A 27,746-nucleotide genomic window follows, 5' to 3' on the forward strand; every position below is an offset into this window, starting at 1 on the left:
TTACATATTATTAATTTTTCATAGGCGGATCCAGGGGGCCCGGGGTGCCCCGCCCCCCCCCCCTCCCCTATTAGCGGAGCAAAAAAATGGAGAGAAAAAGGGACAGAAAGAAAAAAAAAGAAAAAAGGAGGGAAAAGAGAGGAGAGAAAAGAAGAGGAGGAAGACGAGTGATAAGAATGAGGGGAAGACTTGGAAAATCATGAAAAATAATTTTTTTCTATGTCACTATATAAAATTTTCGCTCGCGCTTCGCGCTCGCATTGCCTGTTAGGTGAGTTTAAATATCTAGTTTGGAAGTTGATAAACAAAACATATTTCCTCGGAAATCGAAATTTCAGTATTTTGTGTGATTTAAAAATTGATTTTAAGTGCTCTGTCACACAGGGGCGTCGATCCATTTTTCAGATTTGGGGGGCAAAATCATGAATTTTCCAAAGGCGCTCGATCACACAAACACACACATATGCCTATATATATGTGTATATATATATATACACACACGCACACACACATATATATATTAATGCGAGCGCGAGCTGGAAATTTTGATATTTCGATCTGAAAAAAAAATTGAGTTTAATGGACGTTTTTAATAAAGAACAAGATATATATATCCAACAAAAGATTATTGCAAATCGAAGTGGGAGTTTTTTTGAGGTTTAGAACTAACAACGGGACCATATTCACCTATTTAATCATGGAAAGTATGGGTTTTTGTTACAAAAATGATGCGAGCGTGAAGCGCGAGCTGAAATTTTTTGATATTCCAATCTGAAAAGTGGACATTTTGAGCACGATTTTAGACGAAGAACGAGTTGTGTATCTCAATCTCGCTTGCTGATTTCTGTGTAACATTACAATCTTATTTTATTTTTAGCACATGCGGAATTATTGGGGGGGGGGGCAAAATGATATGTTTGCCCCCCCAATATTTTCATTGGTGGGGCGATCGCCCCCCCCCCTGCCCCCCCCCCCATAATCGACGCCTCTGCTGTCACATTATTATCAGATTTCGCGCTCTCAGATCATCGGGCATTAGTAAATAAGATATCAATTTATTAACCAAATTGTCCCTTTTGTTTCATAGGAAGATAGTCATCAGTTTTATATGGTGACATGTCATAAGGATGTCCCGGTCCTATGTCAAAACTCAAAGTAATAATAATGAAAAATATCAGATCTTTATTAAATGCGATTCGTATCCACCTCACAATTTTCCTACAAAGTGCTTGAAATATAGAGCAGAAATCGACTTTTTTCAGATCGGAATATCAAATAGCTTAGTTCGCACTTTACGCTAGCTTTGATTTTCATGATAAAAGATTATTTAGAAAACCTAGATTCTAAGTCTAAATATGAAACACGTGCGCGTATGTTTATTCAGAAACTAAACAATATCAACAAATTTCTGCTCGCTCTTTGTGCTCGCATTATAAAGGTCTATATTACTCATTCTTTTCATGAATAACAAAACATGAACAGAGTGTCTCGATTTTAGGTCTAAATCAATTGTTTAGTTATATAGCTATCCTGTTCACAGCTACAAATATTATCCATTCTTTATGTAGAAATGTCAAAAATTTTCAGCTCGCGCTATTTGATTTTTGAAATATCTAACGTCTTCATGGCTAACTGCATGTAGTCTTTAACAAGTATCTTTCCATCATTTCATTTGTATTCGCGCTTCACGCTCGTTAGTAATTATTTAGTTGCATACACATCTTTTTCAGGATAACAAACATTGCCTAGAATGTTCAAATTTTCGGAAAAATACATAGGATAAAAAAAATAGCTCGCGCTTCGCGCTCGCATTATATAAATGATGATTAGGATATTATATATTTATGTTGCTTTATAAGAATAAAGCTAAGAAGTGACTATTAGGACTACCCCTTCAAAAAGAAATAAAAATCATCTTCAATTAAGCAGCCAATCGGGGAGAATATGGCTGAAAAAAAATCCGCCCCCACCTATTGGCGAAGGTAAGATCCGCCCCCCCCCCCCCGTGGCCACTTACATTGACGAGTGGATACCATGCGCGACCAAAAAACACGTAAATGGATGTCTTTTTCACGATAGGGCACGTTACGTACGTAACGTGATAAGGGGTCAAAAACATAAAAATAAAGAAAAAAAGGGTATCTATTTCGCCAGGGAAGTTACGTGTTTAGGGTAAAATTTGCGGGGATCATAAAACAAAATTAAATGTTTTACAAAAATGTCCTTTTTACCCCAACACTACGTGTTTAGAGTCCGAATTCCGCCCATGATTTTCCTGTATGTTTCATTCAATTAGATACGACATCCTTACATCCATATGTCACAGAGCAAAATGGCGAAAATTTCATCAAATCGAATAGCGAAGTTAATGAATTTTTTAAGTTTTTCAACATTTTGTGAAAACAGTTATATGCAACATCGTCATGGATATTAATTAGGTAGGCTGATGATGTCACATCCCCACTTTCCTTTTTCTTATATAAGTTATAACATGAAATCGTAAATGTTTCATTTTTTCAGACATGTGTTAATGATGTGTCTCCATTATGATGAACAAGTTAAAACAATAAATAACTCATGCATTTAATCAGTTGTCAATCCCATTGTTTAAGTTCTTGGTAGAAAATGTTTGAATAAACTAATTTCATATAATAATATACAAAAGAACAAGTGAAGATATGACATCAATCATCAGCCCACTTAATGAATACTCAATAAAGAAATGCCTAGAACTGTTTCACCGGAATAATGCAAATCTTTAAAATTCAATAAATTTGTTACCTGTTATCCAATTTTGATCAAATTTTCAGCATTTTACTTTGTAAATTTTATTCTATTTATTGAGATATAAATATTTCCAGCCTAGCTGGACCATCCTGTAGACTATACTTTTTCAATTTTCGAGTAGATTTACTTCCTTTGAAGATTTGTTTCTTTTGAAGTTATGCACCTTTTTGTCAAATTAGGGCGCTGCTGACTCCAAATAGATATAGTTTTACCAATTAAATAATATTCTCCTACTTTAATATCCACATAATTATCCTGAAAGTTTGATGAAGTGTGATGCGATATCGATGCAGTAATGATGCAATCTCTTCACCTCTGGTGGGCGAGACAAAAATACAGTGAATACAATGCAAGACATGGCGACCATTTTTAATTTATGCAAATTAGACATTGTTCCACAGCTTTGATTTGTCTATACTTTTGATTCAATATTGTTTGATCTGAATACTGTAAATGGAAGAATTCTGCAGTACATAGGTTTATAGGGTGGAATATGCTTTTATGAGTGACAGATCAGAAAATAAGACAATACCAAATGGCGGCCATTTTGAATTTAAGCAGATTAGACATTGTTCCACATGTCAATTTTCCTACATTTTGGATATGTTATTATGGCTAATATAATAGTTTATTGCTGAAAAAATTGTTTGATGCAATTTTGCTTTGGGTTTACCCTTTTTTCTGTATCTATACTGGACTACTAGGTCTATAGCAACTTTGTTCCAGAGAGAAAAAAAGGAAAATAGGATGAAATGTGATATAAATTTATTAATATTATGGCAAATCTATCACAAAATTCTGAACAGGTATTGTGTTGTTGTTGCTAATTTGCAGTATTTGCCCCTGTACCATGTCTCGTCCCCTCAAAATTTCGACTCATTACACTACCGACCTCATTCACACCAATATGCACACTACTGACCTCATTCATACCATTATGTACACTACCGACCTCATTCATACCAATATGCACACTACCGACCTCATTCATACCTTTATGCACACTACCGACCTCATTCACACCATTATGCACACTACCGACCTCATTCATACCATTATGTACACTACCGACCTCATTCATACCATTATGCACACTACCGACCTCATTCATACCATTATGTACACTACCGACCTCATTCATACCATTATGCACACTACCGACCTCATTCACACCATTATGCACACTACCGACCTCATTCATACCATTATGTACACTACCGACCTCATTCATACCATTATGCACACTACCGACCTCATTCATACCATTATGTACACTACCGACCTCATTCATACCAATATGCACACTACCGACCTCATTCATACCATTATGTACACTACTGACCTCATTCATACCATTATGCACACTACCGACCTCATTCATACCATTATGTACACTACCGACCTCATTCATACCATTATGTACACTACCGACCTCATTCATACCATTATGCACACTACCGACCTCATTCATACCATTATGTACACTACCGACCTCATTCATACCATTATGTACACTACCGACCTCATTCATACCATTATGTATACTACCGACCTCATTCATACCATTATGCACACTATTATTTTTCATTGACACAATTTTGTTGGAACTCTCTTGACTGCTCTCTTCTAGTTTTTCTTTGGATTACAGTAATTAGTTTATAGAGTACTTTTACCAGTCAAATTTTAATATAAAAACAATATTTTTTATTTTACATTTATTCAACAGTCTTATAAATGATCTCTATAATATATAGTGGCATAAAAATATACATGACACTCAATAATATACGAATGTTCATTTAAATAACATTTTCTTTGTACATTTTGACAATAGGAAATAAGAGTCTATTTACACAGTTCAATTTCTCTCAGCTGATAATGGATGGATGGAAAACAGTGGGATATCTTGCATATATTTTCAAAGTTGTCATGTCAAATATAAATGTGTTTATAAGAGATAAATTAATCTCTCTGAATTGGTATTCTGAAAGCCATTGTATTTTATCTCTGAAAGACATACCCATTTATGAATCAATACCCAATCAAATAAGGCTGTTTCATAGAAGACTCATCTCATTTCACCAATGACAATCCTTATGAATTTTCATAATTTACATAAGAATGTGTTAATGAAATAATTCATAAAAGCTTGAAATTGGGTCAATATGTTTTTTTTCATATGTTCAACTAATGCTTGAATATTATTGTTCACACTAATTGCCTTTGTTCAACCGATGAGAGCTGTAAATCACTCATTGATATTATTTTGATGCTTGATTCAGTATTATTGTTCAGACTAATATTACATTCGTTCAACCAATGAGAGCTGTAAATCACTCATTGATACCTGAATTCAATCTTGCTGCAATATATCAAAATTGATTTTTTAAATTATCAGAAAAATTCAATGGTATATCATTTAAATCTTTAGAAGTTGCAAAACAATGAATTAAATTTGAAAATAGAGACAGAAAAGGCTTTTGTACTTTAATACATGCATTCAATCCTCCTGTCTATCTTAATCAAGTTGATTTGCAAAATCATTAGAATGATACTTTACCATGGAATACTGTTTCAATCAATAAAAGTAGCAAAACAATGAATTAAAATTATTGAAATAAAGAGAAAATGTTCACTGAACAGTTGTAAATTTACAGCAACAGCAAACTTTATGCACACATCACTACAAAGGGTACTACCTGTCCTCTTCCAAACTTGATATGTCATTCTACTATAGACAGAATAATGTATTATGAAGTACATTCATATGTATTACTTAGTGCAATACTCAATCCATGCAGCTGTGATATTCAAGGGTAATTTTTATTTTGGAAATCAATTTTTGTCCAGATTTCTCGATTTGCAATCCCAAAATAACAAACTAGCTGAATGAAAAGGATTGACATAAACAGTATATGATGTTTAAACTTGAAGAAAATATTGTACTCCCTATTCCCCAATCATATTTTGTTACCTAAAGGCTAAAGCCAAACCAAACTTTTAGACAAGTTATGTTAAACCAAGATTAAGAATACAAGCAATAATAAATAAACTTTTAATAGTTGATCTTTGATTGAACAATGCTATCACATCCCATGGTTCTCCTATTATAGACTTGAACTTAAAAGCTCTCTACACTGCAAATATGACAGAAACCGATACTCGCCAAGAACAAATCTCATTTTCATACATTCAGCTAAGTGATCTATTTATGATACACAACATGTATTTCTTCAATTGACAATCAAATGAATAATCATTCTGGAATTGGCTCAACTTGAAAGGAGAAACTACACTTCATCAGATTGTGTAGTGTTGGTGGACATGATAAATTGCAAAAAATACTTCTGCACACATCAGATGAATTGACATTAGAAACCACATGTCCAATTCAAATGATTAATGAGATTGAGAATCTCACAGATCTGTGTTTATAATACGTAAAGAAGTTCATTTGTAATAAAAAATCTTGTATGGTTTCCCCTTCATCTGTAGTTTTCTGATTGGACAACCGATTGACCTGGTACAAAGTACTTCTGTGATGTCTTGAGAGTGAGTAAGATAGGTTGATGAAGTTGATCATATACATCAATAGGAGACGGAAATGGGTTTAGGACATATGTCTTCAGAGGAAAATCAATCTTTGATGTAAAAGTATACAGACCATCGGCTTCCATCTTCTTCCTTAACTGATGAGGGAGAGGTGGTAGACGGAATTCTGTTGAAGAAAAAAAATATATGATGGGTGAGGGTTGAGTGAATGAAATGCACAGAGGATATGAAGCTACCAGTTGCGGATCACTTTCCAATTTTTTGTACTCAATTTATTGTTCAGTTTATTCTCACTAACCAACACATTTGCACAGCTCTACATTAATACATTACCCTATACATAGTCTCTGCTCATGCTCTAGTTCTAAATGTTACAGGAACCAGGCCAATAATACATCGACTTAAAGGGATTGTTTAACTTTGTGAGCAGCCGATTTAAAAAATTCTCAAACCAAGATGAAACATGTGTACAAGTGCATGTATTAGAACTAATAAACCCTGAAAACAACCATTATTGAGAATGAAAAGCTAAAACTACAAGACAAACCCCGATTTTGTAAATAGTTGTCATATAGAAGCCTAAATACTACACATAAGTGTATGGGATGAAATTAAGATGGTGTTTCCGGTCACTTTATATTTCAATTTTTGAAGCACTAAATAATTATTTTCGAATGCAATTTTTTCTGGGCTTCATTTTTGTAACATATCACAGACACAGGTGACAAGTGTGACCTTCTAGCTCAGATTTTTAAAAAGTCAAACCAATGTTAACCAATCACTTAAAATGGGGCTAATCGTGTATTCATGAAGTCATATCTTGGGGCCACATGAAGTCATATCTTGGGGCCACATGAATTGATTCCCACAAAATTTGGGTTATGTGGTTTACTCATCATGCTCTACCAAAATTATGTATCAAAAATGCGGATATGCAAAAAAAGTGAAAATTAATGTAACACTTTGATATTCTATGGGACCCCAGGCTCCTTGGAGAGGAAGCCTTCTGTCAGGACTCTGGTTCCTTGCTTACAAGCATGATCTAGCTTTCTTGGCAATCAGGTTTAAAAAAAAATCAAATCTCCATCACTATCATCAACAAACAAGTGGAGCACCTCTGGCAGTCTCGCCTGCATTATGCCATTGAATATAGCAGCAGTGAAAACTTTGAAAATGAATATAAAAAAAAAATATTCACATAAACCACCATAAATATAATATACTAATACATTCATTGACCCTAAATGACATTTAATCTTGATTAAGTTACCTAAGACTTTTGCCAAAGATGAGCCATGATACTGGAACCCCTCTGTCCCAAACTATATCCATATTAAAATTACGATAGTAATTCAACAAATTGCCCCAACATGACCAAAGTTCATTGACCCTAAATGACCTTTGACCTTGGTTACTACATGTAGTATGTTACCTGGTACTCAGGCAGTATGTTCATTACCCTTATGTGTCAGTTTCATGAACTAGGTCTATATACTTAAGTTATTATAACATTTCAAAAACTTAATCTTAGGTTAAAATTTCGATATTGATTCCCCAACATGGCAATTGACCCTAAATGACCTTTGACCTTGGTCAAGTGACCTGAAACCAGCTCTGCTATGCAGGCGAGACAAAAATGGTGGCAAACATCAGATTGTAAACCATCAGATAGAAAAGAAGACATTTTATACCAAACTTGACAGGAAGAGAATTCTTATTATAACCAAACCACATGATATTGGTATGAGAAATTCAACAGCAATCATTTACAAACAATTATGTCCATGTACCTTTTAGAATATAACCCAATTAAACAAGATGAAGCCCAGTTGATGATTTGATATACAATTAAAGGGGAATGAAACATTTGGAACAAATGGGCTTGTGTGGAAACAGACAAATCAAAGAAGAACAAAAAAGTTTGAGAAAAATCAGACAAATAATGAGAACGTTATGAGCAATTCAATATTGCAATCACTAATGCTATGGAGATCCTCCCATTGGCAATGCAACAAAGATGTGTGATGTCAAATTTGAACAAATTTCCCTTTGGTGGACTATAAAATACCCCAAAAATGTCTCTTTTTGCTCTTTCTTATGGTGATACAAACTCTTTATCCATAATGTATTCTTTGAAAATCTGTATTTCATGCCCCCCTTTAGAAAGAATGCATGATCTACTGATAGATGTGATAAAAGAGGCAGTTCAAGTTAAATGTATACCAAAGTAATGGGAAAGTTTTTAACAAGTGACATCACACATCTTTGTCGCATTGCCAATGGGAAGATCTCCATAGCATTAGTGAACGCAATATTCAAATGCTTATAACTTTCTCATTATTTGTCTGATTTTTCTCAAACTTTTGTTGATCTAATTCTTTGATTTTTCTGTTATTACACAAGCATTCTTGTTTCAAACGTTTCATTTTCCTTTAAAGTCATCTTTCAGTAAAATGGAAGTAGTGTGTGATATGAGAGTCAGACATAGAACATTTGTGCCAGCTGTCACCCCAAAACCAATAGGTCACCCAAAATACTTTTAACTAATTTTTTTTATTGAGCTTGAAAACAAGGCAAAAGCGATTTTGTGTCTCGCCCACTTATGAAAATAACTAGAAATATTGTGATTTACGAGGGCATGCAACAGAATTGTATCGAAACTTCATTGAAAAGTGACTTATGGTTGCGGAGTTAGGTGTCATAAGGGAGTCTTGCATGTAAACTTTAACATTGACCTGAAAATGACCTTTGACCTTATCATGTGACCTCTGACTGCAGCATCACATGCAGGTCGCCTAAGTACATCTACCATCCACGTTTGGTTGAAGAGTGACTTACGGTTGCGGAGTTAGGTGTCATAAGAGAGTCTTGCATGTAACTTTAACGTGAACTAAAATGACCTTGTACCTTATCATGTGACCTCTGAATGCAACCTAACATGCAAGTCTGCCAAGTCCATCCACCATCCAAGTTTGGTTGAAAAATGACTTACAGTCGCGGAGTTAGGTGTCATAAGAGAGTCTTGCATGTTAACTTTAACATTGACCTGAAAATGACCTTTGACCTTACCATGTGACCTCTGAATGCAACCTAACATGCAAGTCCGCCAAGTCCATCCACCATCCAAGTTTGGTTGAAAAATGACTTACAGTCGCGGAGTTAGGTGTCATAAGAGAGTCTTGCATGTTAACTTTAACATTGACCTGAAAATGACCTTTGACCTTACCATGTGACCTCCGATTAACGAATAACATGCAGGTCCCCCAAGTCCATCTAGCATCCAAGTTTGGTTGAAAAGCGACTTATGGTTGTGGAGTTATGTGTCATTAGGTTTGTGACGGACGGACGACATTTGGATCCCTAAGTCTCGCCTTCACCTCTGGTGGGCAAGACAACAAGCACATGTAAAGCTTTAAAATGATATATGACTTGTCAAGATTGATATTCATACTTGATTGAATGCAGAAGAAATTCAGTGAGAGCTTCAAAGAATAGAGGAAAAACAAGGTTTGAAGTTTTGGGTTCAATCAAGCATGAGATGTGCACATTGTGCAATCTCGGTGAAACTACTAAGCAGTCCGGAAAGAGTAGTGTCTAACAAACTCTTGTATTTCCTCTTTTAAAGCCTCACAACTTCATATTTTGAAAGTATGAAGAGGAATTATTCTGCTAGATATACTTATTTTTTAATATTTACTCTCTGAAGATCAATTGACTATTTTGGCTACTAACAGAGAACCTTTTCGGCTGTAGGTTTTGGGTGATATGTCACATTTGAAAACAATAATCGTATGGTAAAGAGGAAAATACACAAGGAAGCCCACTCTAATTTGATAAGGACAAGAAAAAAAAACTTCAATAGAAACCAATGATTACAATATTCAAAAGACTTACTAAATAAGGAATGATTATGTCTTTCTGTAATTCAAACAAATGAAAAACTGCATAATACACACATTAATGTTCATATTCTGCATGAATTCCGTAAAATGGAATTATCTACATAATGGACATTATTTCATAGAAAATATCAATCATCAAACATCCTAATGTAATTTCTTCTAACAGCTGAGTGAGACAAACCAAGTCTGTTATTGTAGACACTATTTCACAGGTCTGCTCTTATACGAAATACCATAATGTCAAACCTATCTATTAGGGCAACCCAAGGAAATGAAGAAGTTACCGCTGGAGACAGGTTTTCATTCCAATACAAAGGTGGCCGCTATATGTTTGGTTGTAATTTGTTTTATTTATTTACTATCCAAAATATTAAAAATCTATCAAGTTAAAAGAATACAGAGGTATAATATAATTCAAAAAATAAATGACAGTAACAAGATTAAATGTGAGACTGAAATTATTTTGGCTAAACTAAGTGCCTAAGAATATTATTTTTGAATAACCACATTTCCCCAAATCAATAGAATCTCTGACCTGTCTGGAGTACTGTCTCTCGTCTATCCTTGCATGTGCTGGTATGAGTCTCACCAAGACGAACCAAGTTAGGTTTGCTGTAGACAGAGGGCAGACAGAGAACATAAAGAAAAAATAATAGATAAGAAGGGGTAATGCAGGAAATAAAATCATCAAATAATGAAGTTTACAAAAGACTATAGATATACACTGAAGCAATGGTGTAAAAAAAATAGGGTTTTGAACTTGAGCATTTTGGTGGAGCATGATGAAAAAGCTCCACAACCAAAATATGGGAGATCGATGTGATAGCATGAAATACCTACATTTGCCCCCGTTCAAATCAGTGACTGTATAATTAGCCTGGTTCAAAACAGATCTTAACAGGGGGGGGGGGGGGGAATTCACAAAGAATTAAGTGAGACTTAGAGGTACACTTAACTTTCCAGATTTGCATGATAATGCATCACTGTATTAGTCGAATCATGCTAAGCGGACACGTGCACATTAATCATTAAAGATTGCGCACTGACACAGCCCCCAAACCAATTTACACTGATTTCAATGAGGCCTACAACATTTAGTCACACATCAGGCTAAGATAATGATAAACACAGCATTAATTATGCACCATCTATCTAGTTAACTATTCCAAGGCGCAGATGAATTGATTCATGTCAAATATGGTGGATTTTATCATGCTCTACCAAAATATGGTAATGAACTTGTTAACAAGTGGAATGCCTCTGGCCGTCTCACCTGCATCACGCGATTCAACATAGCAGCAGTGCTGACTTTGAAAACTACTATAACTCGCACAAGATGTTTAGTGATACTTGGTTACTCTTATTCCCATGTTTTATGAATTAGACCAATACACTTACAGAGATAGGATGGTAATTCAACTAATACCCCCTATGTGTCCAAAGTTCATTGACCTCACATGACCTTTGACCTTGATCATGTGACCTGAAACTTGCACAGGATATTCAGTGATACTTGATTACTCTTCTGTCCAAGTTTCCAAAAGTCAGATCAATAAACTTGCAAAGTTATGATGGTAATTCAACAGATACCCCCATTATGGCCAAAGTTCATTGACCTTTGACCTTGGTCATGTGACCTAAAATGCGCACAGGATGTTCGGTGATACTTCATTACTCTTATGTCCAAGTTTTATGAACTAGACCAACATACTTTCAAAGTTATGATGGTAATTCAACAAATACCCCCAATTCGGCCAAAGTTCATTGACCAGAAAATGGCCTTTGACCTTGATCATGTGACCTGAAACTTGCACAGGATGTTCAGTGATACTTGATTACTATTATGTCCAAGTTTCATGAATCAGATCCAAAAACTTTTAAAGTTTTGATTGTAATTCAACAGATACCCCCAAATCGGCCAAAGTTCATTGATCCTAAGTGACCTTTGACCTTGGTCATGTGACGTGAAACTCATGCAGGATGTTTGGTGAAACTTGATTAACCTTATGTCCAAGTTTAATGAACTAGGTCCATATATTTTTTAAGTTATGACGACATTTCTAAAACTTCAGGATAAGATTTTGATGTTGATTCCCCAACATGGTCTAAGTTCAGTGACCCTAAATGACCTTTGAACTTGGTCATGTGACATGAAACTCTAATAGGATGTTCAGTAATACTTGATTAACCTAATGGCCAAGTTTCATGAACTAGGTCCTTATACTTTCTAAGTTATGATGTCATTTCAAAAACTTAACCTTAGGATAAGATTTGATGTTGACGCCGCCGCCGTCGGAAAAGCGGCGCCTATAGTGTCACTCTGCTATGCAGGTGAGACAAAAATCCACATTGAAAACGTCACACTTCAGTAATCTATTGCTTTTAACTTCTGTAAGATAATTTTTTTATAGAATTTATTTTTAATTTTCTTCCAATAAAGATTTAAAAATAGTCAAAAGTGGCAAATCAACTTATCAGTAAGTTCAACATAATTAGGAAAAAACAAAGTACTGGAAACACTATTCAAATATATATTTTTTTATTATGATGTAGCTCATCACAAATAACTGCAATGAAGCACATATATATGTCTGAATTTGAATAATGTTTTTGATTTAGAAAAAAATTGTGTCAAAATTGCCAATTAAACCAAATCAGACAATATATCAGATGAATGTGTCACACAGTAAATGCCTGGCAATATGAGAAACTATTTCAATAAGTATGTGGTGCATATTCCTATAATGGAAACCTCAATCAGAATATGAAAAAATTCTTTCTCTTGATGCACATGATGCAATCATTATTGTAAACCGTTACACAGGATTCTGATTTTTAGCTATAAATTGTTTGCTGTATTGAGCAATGTGATAATGATACACGTAACTACAGTTATGAGCATCCATAACTCTATATGGACCATTAAATTAACACTGTAGGCAATGGAAAAAACTTATTGCATAACATAAAATTTATGCTTATGAAACAAATTTTTCAGGTTCTCCTCTTGAAAAATGATTGTATGCACTGATAGCATGTAGGGTACCATAGCTCAGATTTTACCAAATCTCAACAGAGTTACTCAAAGTCTTTAAAACAACAACATTGTCAAAATATAATGTAATTACAAATATTCACAATTTCTAAAATAATTGAACAAATTTTCTATGACTATCTGCAGGGAACAATTTTGCAATATGTTCCTTTATGTTTTTTGATAGACTACTACACAAAAAAGCCAATAATTGCAGATTTTTACTTAAGAATGTACAAAACTTTGTTGAAAACTTTTCTTTTGAAACCAAAAATGCTAAAGTGCAAATCATATATTGTAATTATTCCCTGATCTGGATACAAGTAGTAGAAAATAACTTCCAGGTTTAATAATGTAAACTCATCTGGAATACATTAATAAGTTCATTTTTTTAACGTTGTACATGTATTCACATACTGTTCTGTGTTAGAGAAAACATATTATCTTCATTTAAAACTAATAACCTTAGTTAAATTATGGATTGGAATGATATATACTTTAAGCAATATAAGGTACTGTACACTGTATAATAAAAAAACAAAAACCACATATATATGCATAAATGTGTTTTTTTTCTGTTGGTCTCAATTGATTATAACATATAATGACATAACTCTAAGCAATAATGTAAAAGTAGAATTTTATAGTAAGTACCTTTTCCTTGTCCTTTAATGATAGCAAATTTCAATGATAAAAAAGTTTACAGATTGTACATAAAAAAATAAAATCCATCTTGTGCAAGTGCCATTCTGTGCAGAAAAGTAAATCACTGCAAATAAATCAAATACTGGTGCTGTGTACCAAAGTCGTGATAAACAAAGTTAACAGTATGTCAGAAGGTTTAACAATCTAGTAGACTTGTTAAGAGGTTGAACGCTGCATTTTTTAGTACAAATGTCCCACTTGGCACAAATGTTCCTTGAGTGAAAAGAAAAGATTTGTCCAAAGAGACACTCTGTATCTAAGCAAATAAGCAAGTACTTTAAATAAATTTGCATATTATGTCGATATAGTGAAAACAAGTATTTAAGAACATATATTTAACCAGAACTGTCCTAAAATTGGAAATAAAGACTTAGGGTAAGAAAGGGAAGAAAATTGTCATAAAATGATTGGGATATCCTTGTTTATTATTACCTAATTTACATAAATTATGCAAATTATGAATTAAAACAGAGTATTTTTTCATGAATCCAGAACTGTTTTATAAATAACAGCAATTAATACACAATGCCATCATTCTACATGAAGACGGACAGTCAACCTGTCCGAAACGTCGAGTCTCTCTACTACTCATCATCTCCACTCGCTCGACTCAAGCCAGCATCTCCTCATCAGCTCTACTACTCAAGCTGTTCTCACTCAACATTCCTTCTGGTTTACAGTCCTCTTTAGGACTATTTTCAAGAAAGAATACTCTACTCTCAAATCTCCACTTTCTCGCCTATCCACTTCTCTTCTATCCACTGTTTCTATAACACTCCACATGGTGTACTGTAAACCACATCAGCAATTACTTGTGGCTGTTCTTCAATGTACCACAGCTCTTCTACATGTCACTATTAGAGTATTTACTCCTCAATCTATTCCAAGATATCAATACAAACAAAAGTAATCTTTCAAGAGTTCTAATGACAATAAACTATTTTGAATACATACAAGTGGAATGCCTCTGGCCGTCTCACCTGCATCACGCGGTTCAATATAGCAGCAGTGCTGACTTTGAAAACTACTCTAACTCGCACAAGATGTTCAGTGATACATGGTTACTCTTATGTCTAATTTTTATGAACTAGACCAATAAACTTACAGAGATATGATGGTTATTCAACAAAAAAACCCAACATGGCCAAAGTTCATTGACCTTACATGACCTTTGACCTTGATCATGTGACCTGAAACTCGAACAGGATGTTCAGTGATACTTGATTACTCTTATGTCCAAGTTTCATGAATCAGATCCATAAACTTTCAAAGTTATGATGGTAATTCAACAGATACACCCAATTCGGCCAAAGTTTATTGACCTTTGACCTTGGTCATGTGACCTGAAATGCGCACAGGATGTTCAGTGATACTTGATTACTCTAATGTCCAAGTTTAACGAACTAGACCAATAAACTTTCAAAGTTATGATGGTAATTCAACAGATACCCCCAATTCGGCCAAAGTTCATTGACCCTAAATGACCTTTGACCTTAATCATGACACCTGAAACTTGCACAAAATATTCAGTGATGCTTGATTACTATTATGTCTAAGTTTCCATGAATCAGATCCATAAACTTTCAAAGTTATGATGGGAATTCAACAGATACCCCCAATTTGGCCAAAGTTCATTGACCCTAAATGACCTTTGTCTTGTGACATAAAACTCATGCAGGATGTTAAGTGATACTTGATTAACCTTATGTCCAAGTTTCATGAACTAGGTCCATATATTTTCTAAGTTATGATGACATTTCAAAAACTTAACCTCAGGTTAAAATTTGGATGTTGATTCCTCCAACATGGTCTAAGTTCATTGACCCCAAATGACCTTTGACCTTAGTCATGTGACATGAAACTCTAATAGGATGTTCAGTAATACTTGATTAACCTTATGGCTAAGTTTCATGAGCTAGGTCCACATACTTTCTAAGTTATGATGTCATTTCAAAAACTTAACCTCAGGTTAAGATTTGATGTTGACGCCGCCGCCGCCGTCGGAAAAGCGGCGCCTATAGTCTCACTCTGCTATGCAGGTGAGACAAAAACAAAAAGAAGAAAGGGTATTCTAGGCATGCTCCTGTTGGGTTATAGCATTTACTGTGCTAGAGCAGTAACAACAACAACAAAGATAATAACAACAATAATAATAATGATGTGGAAGAGGTTCATCATCTACTACTCAATATCAAATATGAAATATAGATATAAAAGTTGCTTTATTATAAAACAAGTGGAATGCCTCTGGCCGTCTCACCTGCATCACGCGGTTCAACATAGCAGCAGTGCTGACTTTGAATACTACTCTAACTCGCACAAGATGTTCAGTGATACATGGTTACTCTTATGTCCACTTTTTATGAACTAGACCAATAAACTTACAGAGATATGATGGTTATTCAACAAAAAACCCCAACATGGCCAAAGTTCATTGACCTTACATGACCTTTGACCTTGATCATGTGACCTGAAACTCGAACAGGATGTTCAGTGATACTTGATTACTCTTATGTACAAGTTTCATGAATCAGATCCATAAACTTTCAAAGTTATGATGGTAATTCAACAGATACACCCAATTCGGCCAAAGTTCATTGACCTTTGACCTTGGTCATGTGACCTGAAATGCGCGCACAGGATGTTCAGTGATACTTGATTACTCTTATGTCCAAGTTTAATGAACTAGACCAATAAACTTTCAAAGTTATGATGGTAATTCAACAGATACCCCCGATTCGGCCAAAGTTCATTGACCCTAAATGACCTTTGACCTTCATCATGACACCTGAAACTTGCACAAAATTTTCAGTGATGCTTGATTACTATTATGTCCAAGTTTCATGAATCAGATCCATAAACTTTCAAAGTTATGATGGGAATTCAACAGATATCCCCAATTCGGCCAAAGTTCATTGACCCTAAATGACCTTTGACCTTGGTCATGTGACATGAAACTCATGCAGGATGTTCAGTGATACTTGATTAACCTTATGTCCAAGTTTCATGAACTAGGTCCATATATTTTCTAAGTTACGATGACATTTCAAAAACTTAACCTCCGGTTAAGATTTCGATGTTGATTCCTCCAACATGGTCTAAGTTCATTGACCCTAAATGACCTTTGACCTTGGTCATGTGACATGAAACTCTAATAGGATGTTCAGTAATACTTGATTAACCTTATGGCCAAGTTTTATTAACTAGGTCCATATACTTTCTAAGTTATGACGTCATTTCAAAAACTTAACCTCAGGTTAAGATTTGATATTGACGCCGCCGTCGGAAAAGCGGCCCCTATAGTCTCACTTTGCTTCGCAGGTGAGACCAAAAAAAAATGGAATTTGCCTTGCCGGTGGCTTTAAAACACGTGTCGAAATACGGAGAGGGGATGGGGTAAATTCGGAGGGCTCCTGTGGGCATAGGCTTAAATAAAAAAAATAAAACAGTTCAGGATTCATGAAAAAATACTGTTTTAAATTATAATTTGCATAATTTATGTAAATTAAGTAATAATAAACAAGGATATCCCAATCATTTTATAACAATTTTCTTCCCTTTCTTACCCTAAGTCTTTATTTCCACTTTTAGGGCAGTTCTAGTTAAATATATGTTCTTATTATACTTGTTTTCACTATATCGACATAACATGCAAATTTATGCAAATTACTTTCTTCTTTGCATAGATACAGCGTGTCTCTTTGGATGAATCTTTTTCTTTTGACTCAAGGAACATTTGTGCCAAGTGGGACATTTGTACTAAAAAATGCAGCATTCACCCTTTTTTTGCAGTTAACAAGTCTACTAATCAGAGGATTGATTGTGTATTTAGTCTCTATACACCTGCATGCTTCAATATCTCAGGGATTTTCAACCAGTAAAGGGACAGTTTCCCCTTGACAATAGGTTAATTTTTAAGAAGAAAAATAGAGGAAAAAAAATCAGCGAAGGTTTGATGAAAATCTGTCAAAGAATAAGACAGTTATAAATTTTGTTTTAAAGTTTTTACTTTGTGACGTCATCTGCGAGCTTCCCCATAATCCAATTTTCTAATGGAACATTGGATTAAATATTTTTTCTCATAGGAGGGGGTATGAAATGATAATGATACATATACTGCACAAATAAAATGTTTTTTTGTACGTTGAAAATGGCATTTTAGATAAATCTACATCACACCACATAATTATGGAGAAGCTGCTAAAATTTGTAGAGTAAAAACACACACTCAAAAAAAGAGAGATCAAATGGAAGAGAGATCAACTGATGGACAGTAGAACTGAATTCTCTGGCAATAAAACTACACAAGCTGAAACTCCTCTATAATACTGACATCATTGTGCAAAATGAAATACAAGATCAAATCTAGATCTGAATGTGAATTCTGATAGATGCAATCTTCCTCATAATTGCACAACAGAATAAATAAACATGAATATTTATTCCTCAGTGGTTCATGCATAGATTGATTATGCACATAACTTAGATTTTGCTGATCGTGCGCATTGCAAATGTTGCAGCGTATTCCCTATGATCTTTTATACAGGGAAAATCTAAACTGCTCAATCCAAATTTACAAATTGTTGCTCTTTTGCGATATTTTCTCTTATTCTTTGGTTTTTTTAAAAATAGATATCAATGTCAAGAAATTGTTTTGGTCTTTCCTACCATGTATTTTTCTGGCAATGAAATCTTGAAAGGTTGGGGACAAAAATATGGAAATTATAGAAAACTTTGAAGTCAGTCGATTTTCTCTGAAATGGGTTTGGACTGTCGTACATGTGATACATTGTTTTTGGATGAAAACTGATTAATTACCTCTCGGACAACTTTTCCCAAATGACCCTTCTTTATAATTGGATAGGTAGTCATTAAAGGAGAATGAAACCATTGGAACAAGATAGCTTGTGTGAAAACAGAAAAATCAAAGAAACAGATCAACAAAAGTTTGAGAAAAATCGGACAAATAATGAGAAAGTTATGAGCATTTGAATATTGCGATCACTATTGCTATGGAGATAGCAAATTGGCAATGCAACAAAGATGTGTGATGTCACTGATGAACAACTCTCCCCATTACTTTAGTATATATTTCACTTGAATTGCCTCTTTTATCACATCTATCCATAGATCATGTGTTCTTTCTACATGAGGGCATGTAATACATATTTTTTAATACATAATGGATAAAGAGTTTGTATTATCGTAAGAAAAAGCAAAAAGAGACATTTTGAGGGTATTTTATAGTCCACAAAAGGGAAAGTTGTTCATCAGTGACATCACACATCCTTGTCGCATTGCCAATGTGAGGATCTCCATAGCATTAGTGATTGCAATATTCAAATGCTCATAACTTTCTCATTATTTGTCCGAGTTTTCTCAAACTTTCTTTATTCCTATTCTTAGATTTTTCTGTTTCTACACAAGCCTATTTGTTCCAAAGGTTTCATTCCCATTAAATTCTTATTTTTGTCAAAAAAGATGTACATAAGCTTGTCTGGTATACCAGTCTGTGACATTCAATTCTAATAAAGAAACCAGTCCATAGAACAGGTGACATAATTTACAAGTGGGGAAGCTTCTATTATATACATTGTCCGCTTTAAACTAATAACCTGTCATTCGACCCATTGCTATTATAAGTGAACACTATTATTCTTTAAATGGGATGACTAGCATATCATGGTCATCTCAGCAATTAAAAAAAGTATTATTCAGGTTTACAGTCAATATTGGGCCGTCTGCACCAGCCCGAGTTTTCAAATTAGTGCTCTATTTCTGATTCAGCAAATTATCCCGATCTGAACAATCTAGAGATTATTTGTAATGGAGACGCAATTATTGTGCTAGTTCATAGCATTCATCTCAAAGATTGCAATCCCAAGTCAACTTGGGATTATTTGCAAAATACCGCGCTATTTTACAAATTATCCCGCTTATTCACAGGTGCAGACGCACTCAGGATTATTTATTCACAACGTCAGACCATAATCTAGCCCATCGTTAAATGTTTTTAAAAGGAGATATAAAACCCAACTTATCAGTAAATATTCAAATAATGTATGATCAGGTTTTTTTTTTTTTTTTTAAATCGTTTATATATTATTAGTGTATATTGTCATTGTGTTATAATTTGTGTTTTCCCCTTTTATGTTCAATGTTTATATCTGGTATTCAGTACTTATTACATTTTGCATTTTACAATATCATATATATATTCATTTTCCAGATTTTGTTAAGGTGGCAACGCTAATAAGGCTTTCCCTTTCTAGTTGCCTCCTCATTCATTTATAAATTATGTACACTCTTTTCTTTTTATTCAACTGTTTTCCAGATTTTATTATTGTGATATTTGAAATTTTCTTATGTAATTTATGTAAACTTTGTATGTGCCTTGTATTTGTTTTTTATGATGAATGGAATAAATCATATCAGACAAAAATGCATTGGTGCCTCGCTCAAGCAGGAATCGCATTTCTTGCGATGGTGGAGACGGGGTTTCTCGAAGATTAATCACGAAGAGGGCAGATCAGACTAAAATCACAAGATTGAGCAAACTTGGGCTGGTGCAGTCCGGCTTTCATCCGGTCATTCAATAAAGTGTAATGGCTTATATCATTTTGGGAAAAAACTGAATTCATTCTGTTTGCAGGCATTCTGCTATTAGTGTCCTGGAATATTCAAGCAGAAATATAACACTACAAAGTATTATGACAGGGTCGATCAAAACCAAAGGAAAGATGGAGTGAGTATACATCACTCAGATTGATTATGCAGAAAACAAAACAAAACAGCAAAGGAGTGTACAAGTTAGAAAGGTGCAAAATATATTCAAGTAAAGAAACAAGATACATATATATCAAAGGTTAAAGGTCAAATTCACCCCCAAAACAAGTAGATTTGAATACAAAGAGAAAGAACGATGACATTTTCAGCATTGAGCTAGTATGTTTTTTTTCTCTTCTTATTCAAATTAATTCTTTACTTGGGTACACTTGCCCTGTTATCTTACATTATAATCTAACAGATTGAATATGCCTTGCAAATACACTCTCATTCTAGTTTTAATCTAACACTGTAGTCTCATTTCAAAATTGTGAAAACAATCTTTCTTCCCAATTTTATTTTGACCAATTTGCATAATTCTTCAATGACTAAAGATTGAGATCCACATTAAAAAGAGAGGTTTGATGTGAGTCACCTCAAACACTTCCATTTTATTTTCAGAATGTTGAATAAACATTTTTCAATCAGAATGGTAATTCTTTTGAACTGGCTTTCAAATGTTGGATGCTGAATATCATGGAGGGAAAAATATTGTATTCACTCTGATTCAATTTTGGATGAAACAAGAGCACTCAATAACAGAGTTTGCAAAACAACATGGTAGACTGTTTTCTGTCAAGAAGTACAATCTCAGGTTTTTATAGCATTAGCATATTTTGGTCTGTATAATTTGCCTGTGCAGTATTCACAGAGCAGCGAAATCTGACATTTATCCCATAGGCTCTTAGACAAAACTTGCTATTCAATATGTTGCTGTACTGCATATTCTATTGCACATACATGTATGCGAGTGCGTAAATTATACAACACATAATATTAAATGTAAAGCAATGTCCAGCACAGGCTATAGTGATAATACATGCCTGTCATAAAGAGGTGCATGTCAGGCCGTGTTTATGCTTCGACTTTTCAGCCAGAATCAGTGTTTCCAAACGTGATTAGTCCAAAACACGATTGCGTCCATGCTTACTTTCATTTAAACGCTGTTTCAAAACGCCGATCATAAACTCATAAAAAGGTGCGTTTGTAAACGTCGTTTGACCAGAATCAGGCTTTCTGGGGAAGTATAAACAGAACCACGATCGTAAACGTGTTTAAATGACATCATTTTGGTACATGCTTCCAGTGAGATGAAAATCCGCGGGCAAATACAGTCGTATTGCTCATGTTATCTCCACGTAATAACAACAATCGGAAAAAAACTTTCGAAAAAATGCGCGCCCAATTTGACCTCGCTTTACGATGCGAAGCCAGCTGGAGATCAGATTTGCTCTGAAAAGTTAAGCATAAACAGCACTCCCAGAACCACGTTTACGATCGGCGTTTTGAATCGACGTTTGAAATCGCTGATTCTGTCCTCGCAAATGGAAGCATAAACACACCCTTAGTTGTATTTCTATAATCAAAATGAAGTGAGGCCATGTCAATTGATATTCACTTTACTGATCTGTGACCAAATTTACCACAATAGTGATTCTGTATTAAACCAAGGAGTTACCAACACACTCCTTGATTAAACTCAGAGGAATATTAGCACAGCAAACAATACCTCTCTTCCTTCTGCTTCTTTTTCTTATTCTTTGATCTTTCATGAGTGCACAATGAAAAAAAGGAAATCTTTCACTATTAATAAGTGTTTTCCAAACAAGATAATATTGCAAAACTTACAGTTCATAAAATCCTCAATTTCTTGTTTATAACAAAGTGGTATAATACAAACTTAATTCATCTATTTCTTTTTCTATTGTTTTGTTTTATATTTAGAACATATTATGTATTCAAGAAACATTTTAGGTAATGTTATTACCCTAAAGAATAAACCTGATAGGCCTTTGTCAATTCCCACCACATGATTTCGAACTGAATATGTTTCATTTTAATATTTTTTATTGTCTATTTGCATATGAATATGTACTTGTCTTTTTAATCAGATGTGGAAATAAATTTGAATTGAATCTTTCAAATGATTAAGAAAACAAGAGTAAAATAGCACACAAATGCAGCAAGTATTGAAGACAAACTTGAATGATTCCTAATAATGTTGTCCATTTCATTCTTTACATCAAATGGAAGTACAGCTAAAACACAGAACAGCTCTATTTCTTAATAAAAATGAATCATCTTTGAATTATCATATTCATAAGTTACACATGATGGTTATGAACACATCCTTTAATGCCATTTTCATTATAACAATTCTTCACTTCAAGCTTCATTTAATATAATAATGATTTGATGAATAAATCCTAAATAAAACTCATTTAACAACAAAGGAAAAAAAGATAACAAAAATACCTCTTCATCTCCTCCCACCATTCTCTATTAAATGAATGCATTAAAAATAAAAACACACAACAGTAAAATTTTAATTTGTATCTAAATTGTTATAAGCAAGCAATAGTAATCCATTTTATTATCCAAACTAATAGCAAAATAAAATTCAAGTTTGACTAATCTCACCTTCATTAACTTGACCTTTGGGAATTTATAATTTCAATTATGTTTCTGTATGAATTTTGATTGGAATAAACATTCATGCCAATTAAATTCAAGCCTAAAGTACCGAGTTGAAGTTCAAGAATTTGCATAATTAATACAATTTTAACTGTGCCCCCAAACCTGAAATAGTTTCAACCTCACTTTTAACATATGTGGGATTTTCATTATTAGTATACCAAAACCTTTACAAAAAAATAATATCTTGTTTACTTAATAAGTCAAGTAAACATACAATAAGAACAGAGGTATTTACTTCCACAAACTAAAAGGAAATCACACATTATAAGCCTCAAATGAATTTACCTTAGAGTTTCCAACAATTCATATTCTGGAGTATCACCTGCTTGTAGAAACCAACTGTTTTATACAAACTCTTAACATATTTGCATCTAATGTTTCTTTCACTTGTTACCCTCCAATTCAATGCAATCTATTCCCAGATTTTGTAGAACACCAATATTTGGTTGCTATCAAAGTTGCTGATAAGACTTAAAAAAAAAAACACACAACCCAAAAGTTTTCTTTTTCATTATATTAAACTGAAATGAAATTACAATGATGAGTCATATACAATCTACAATCTAAACACCATAGAACTTTTTTGTTCAAACTTTGTTCAAATATTTTCAAGTGAAAGGATATACAAGGAAACTAAGAAATTGAGACTCTTTTCAAAGAATTCATAATTTATTTTCAATTATTGATTTCTTTTTATTTCAAAGGAGCAATCTCTCATACCTGGCAGCTTTGAAGTCTGATGATGAACCACCCTCACTATGTGTGTCAAAACCATGCAACGAAAAATCATCAAAACGTGAGAAAATCTAAACACAATACTTCTCCTGTCCAGGAGAAAAGAGATTCCTGGTTCAAGAACTTCTTCAAATTCAAAAATGATGTAGAATCTCTGCAATGGCTTTAATTCACTCAAATAAACTCATAAAAAAGCACAAAATCACATCGAAATCAAACACTAAACATATGAACAACATTTATGATTTTACTTTTAACTGAATACATTGTAAAGTGTTTGACCTTTTATTTTTTTGTCTGTATGTTTTTGAAATTTCATTTTTTCATAATCTATCTAATCTCCTATCTGTAATATGAATTCTAAAATGATACATGTCAAATTTGAATCATGGAGTCATATATGGACAAGATAATTTTTACTTAACATCAACTTATTGAGGATGATCAGTGGTGAGAATAATAATGGACATAATTAGAATTGATGATTGTGATGGTAGTGAAGGAAACAAGAATGGCAGTCATGAAGTGAATGGATGTAACAAATTATGGTTTTAAATAATATTAAAAATAAAAAAGACAAATGGAAAAGATTATAGATCAATTTCATAATTGGTGGTGATATGACAATGGATAATGTAGATAGGCAGGCAAAGGGGGGGGGATACATGTAGACAGATAGATTGATGGACAGGTAGATAGTAGCTGTTGCAGCAGCAGTGCAGCAGAGTTGTAGTTCCATCTGGTATCAATAGCAATGGAAAAGTGTGAGGAGTCACCAGGGGCAGTATTCTGAAAACCATGTAAGCACAAAAACAAGCTAACAAGATTGGTATTATAAAATCATGTTAGCATGAAAACATGTGGCCCAACTGGTAACACCACGCATAGTCATGAAATACGCAGTGCACAATGCGCAACCGCATATACGCGATGTTAGGGAGGAAGATCAACACAAAATGTGGTATTTTATAAATGGTGTTTGCTAAAATTTGGTTCAAAGATAAGACAAACATTTAACACTGCGTTATTGAAGAGGTTAAATTGGGGATAATGATGGCAGCACTTTTTCTAGCAGACGCAAACATCAATTAGAGCTTCAAATGCATCCTTAATTTGGATTTATTAAAATCATCATATATGCTCATGAGTTTTAATATTTATTTGTAACTTTTTGCCATAATATTGTTTTTAAAAAGACAAAAAGGAGTGCACGCACTCCTTTTTTTCCCTGAAGATTTTACGAGATCATTTCTTTAACAGCGCATTTGATTGGATTAAATAGATGTAGAGTAGGAGGAGCTGAAGATAACACAAAATGAGGTAACATGCAGATAACACGCTTTTCAGAATACCGAATTGGGGGTATGTTAGGGGCGTGTTAAATAAAAGAGATAACATGATATTTAACACCTACGATTTTCAGAATACCGCCCCAGTGGTATAGTAGTTGAGATATTTGATGTCTAATTTGCATATTTATGATTACGTTAAGGAAAGTCTTAAAATCATTGTGGCAAGTGAATGATAATGAAAATGATGCTGATATTGAGAAAGAAGATGAAGAAGAAGGTAGTGGTGAAAATGATGATGATGCTGGAGTTGATGACGATGATTATGTTTAAATCTTCTTTGCTGTGCACAAAAGTCACTCCAATTGGCACACACACAACACAAAAACACTCAGTGCTCACAACGACTATGACATACCAAACGGTTAGGAAAATGTATCTTGGACAACAGCAGTTTATAGCTGCTTATAATATGATTTGTGCTTTGTCTTCTTAAAGTATAAGTTTGATTTTAATATTTTGTGTTGACCAGAATTTGGCTTAACAAATTTATTAATATTCCACATATTTTTTACATGTATCAGTGATTAATAGATGCCCTCAATTTAGTTTCACTTGGAGAAAAAATACATATGTATAAACAAGTCTTTAACATACAAACTTGGTGTCTGATCTATCAAATATTTTCACTTTATCACATGGAAAGAAAACCACAATACACTGTGACCTTTGACTTGATAAATGAAACTTTGAACTTGACCTGTATTTTAAAGTGGTGTACATGCTGTACACTGTATTTGTACAAAAAATATTCTAAAATTCATCCAAATTATTTGAAGGAAATGAATACAAAAAATGACAAAAAAAATCTAGGTAGGCTTTTGGAGCTCACTGGCAAAGTATTTTGTACAATGTATTGCAGTTTATATGGAATTTTACAGGACATTACTGGGCTCTTGTTTTTTTTGTTTTCCAGGGCTATTTAAGGCATTTTTGGGAGAAATTAATCACAAGTCCTTGTGTAACTTTTCCTTGGAAAATCAATTTGGGGATGAATAGCTGGGTGAAATGCATAATGCCCTTCTAGACTTCATGTGCATGGAAAATAAACATCAAAACTAGAATGAATTTATGATTTTGTTTTTGTCACTGGGATTAGATGTTAAACACACATCACTTCAATGGTTTACCTCCTTCTTAATTCTTCATCTGAAAAATCCCTGTTAAGTTTTGAAAGTAAAACATTCATCAATATTAATAACCACTTCCTATTTTAATAGACAATAAGCCACAAGATTGTTAACAGTCAATCCTTTGAATAATGTTATGATAATGTTGTGTGTACTGTACAAAGTATATAGTCCTGATTAGAAGCATTGCGGGTTGTTGCAAGAAACTATTTGCAATCAATTACAAATTTCTAATACAATTTTAGAAATAGATAAATTTCAGATGCACAGTATCAAATCTGTTAACACTCTACAGATCACCAATCAACTGAAAATTCATGATTTATTGTGACATGTATGATTGATTTTCACACCCAACTTTGACTTGTATCTGAATGCAAGTTTTGCATCAACCCAATAGAGTTGCGGTTGCAGCATCAATCCACATGCTCAAAGTACACTGAATGAATGACCCATAGCTCATAAATTATATCAAAACAGTAAAACAAATGTGATATATATGAATCATATGATTCATTCGTTTCATTCAAAACATCAAGTATTACACAACTGTTGTCATCACACCTGAATTTTCTTCACTTGATTAAACTCAGTCGATCTACAATTCATGAAGACACATTCATTGCGACTGGCACTGCTTCTGACAAAACAATGTCATGATATAATCTATTTATTTCTTTAATGACAATTTTCATCAACATGATCATATATCAAGTCATATTAAGTTTCAATTGCATAAAGGTTTCAAAATGGTACAATTTATCCTTTATTATGTATCATGAATAATTATCAAGCCATGCGTCTTGAACTCACTCCACCAAAAGGTGGTTTTGTTATGCTTTTTCAATTTTGATTCGGTTTAACATACGATATCTCAGTTGAAAGGAAACATGTCTTTAATTTGGTATCATTTTAAAGCTAACTATATACAGGGTATCATGTCTGAGAAAAATTAGTGCAGTAGCACATATTTGTGACACTGCAACTGATAGAATGAAAATAAGAAAGGGGGGTTGAGGAGGGGAAGCAGTTTACACAAAGTCTATGGGAGAGTTACGTTTCATATTTCAAACATGAATAACTTTGGTATACAGAGGGCTAGAGACTTAATTTTTGGTCTCATTTCAAAGCTTGAGGTGAGCAGTATAATAATCCATCAGCCTTCATAATCTATTCTAATTTATTAACTGTAATTAACATTATTTAAGAAAACCCTAAAATGCCTTACATAAAAACACCAAATTTTTTT

General features: G+C 33.7%; 1 protein-coding gene and 1 long non-coding RNA gene across 12 annotated transcripts in view; one reads left to right on the forward strand and one right to left on the reverse strand.

Moving 5' to 3' along the window:
• Positions 1-5,892: 5,892 nt before the first annotated feature.
• LOC121406995 (WD repeat-containing protein 97-like) overlaps positions 5,893-27,746 on the reverse strand; it is a 90,194-nt gene continuing 68,340 nt past the window's right edge. For 8 of the 11 annotated variants that reach the window (XM_041597870.1, XM_041597874.1, XM_041597877.1 and 5 more), the window contains 8 exons: positions 26,498-26,527; positions 24,004-24,039; positions 23,062-23,085; positions 22,316-22,351; positions 13,930-13,941; positions 10,777-10,853; positions 10,234-10,257; positions 5,893-6,505 (listed from right to left, as the gene is read on the reverse strand). In XM_041597870.1, coding sequence (XP_041453804.1) covers positions 6,273-6,505; positions 10,234-10,257; positions 10,777-10,853; positions 13,930-13,941; positions 22,316-22,351; positions 23,062-23,085; positions 24,004-24,039; positions 26,498-26,527 — 472 coding nt within the window. In that variant the 3' untranslated portion in view covers positions 5,893-6,272. Of the gene's footprint in view, positions 6,506-10,233; positions 10,258-10,776; positions 10,854-13,929; positions 13,942-22,108; positions 22,352-23,061; positions 23,086-24,003; positions 24,040-26,497; positions 26,528-27,746 lie in introns of those variants that run through there. The other 3 variants (XM_041597871.1, XM_041597878.1, XM_041597880.1) reach the window with 3 other exon arrangements.
• LOC121406996 lies at positions 26,534-27,709 on the forward strand. Its single transcript, XR_005968856.1, has 2 exons — positions 26,534-27,150; positions 27,239-27,709. It is a non-coding gene; the product is annotated as an uncharacterized LOC121406996 (long non-coding RNA).

This window comes from Lytechinus variegatus, chromosome 2 (assembly GCF_018143015.1).
Source record: "Lytechinus variegatus isolate NC3 chromosome 2, Lvar_3.0, whole genome shotgun sequence".
Lineage (NCBI taxonomy): Eukaryota > Metazoa > Echinodermata > Echinoidea > Temnopleuroida > Toxopneustidae > Lytechinus > Lytechinus variegatus.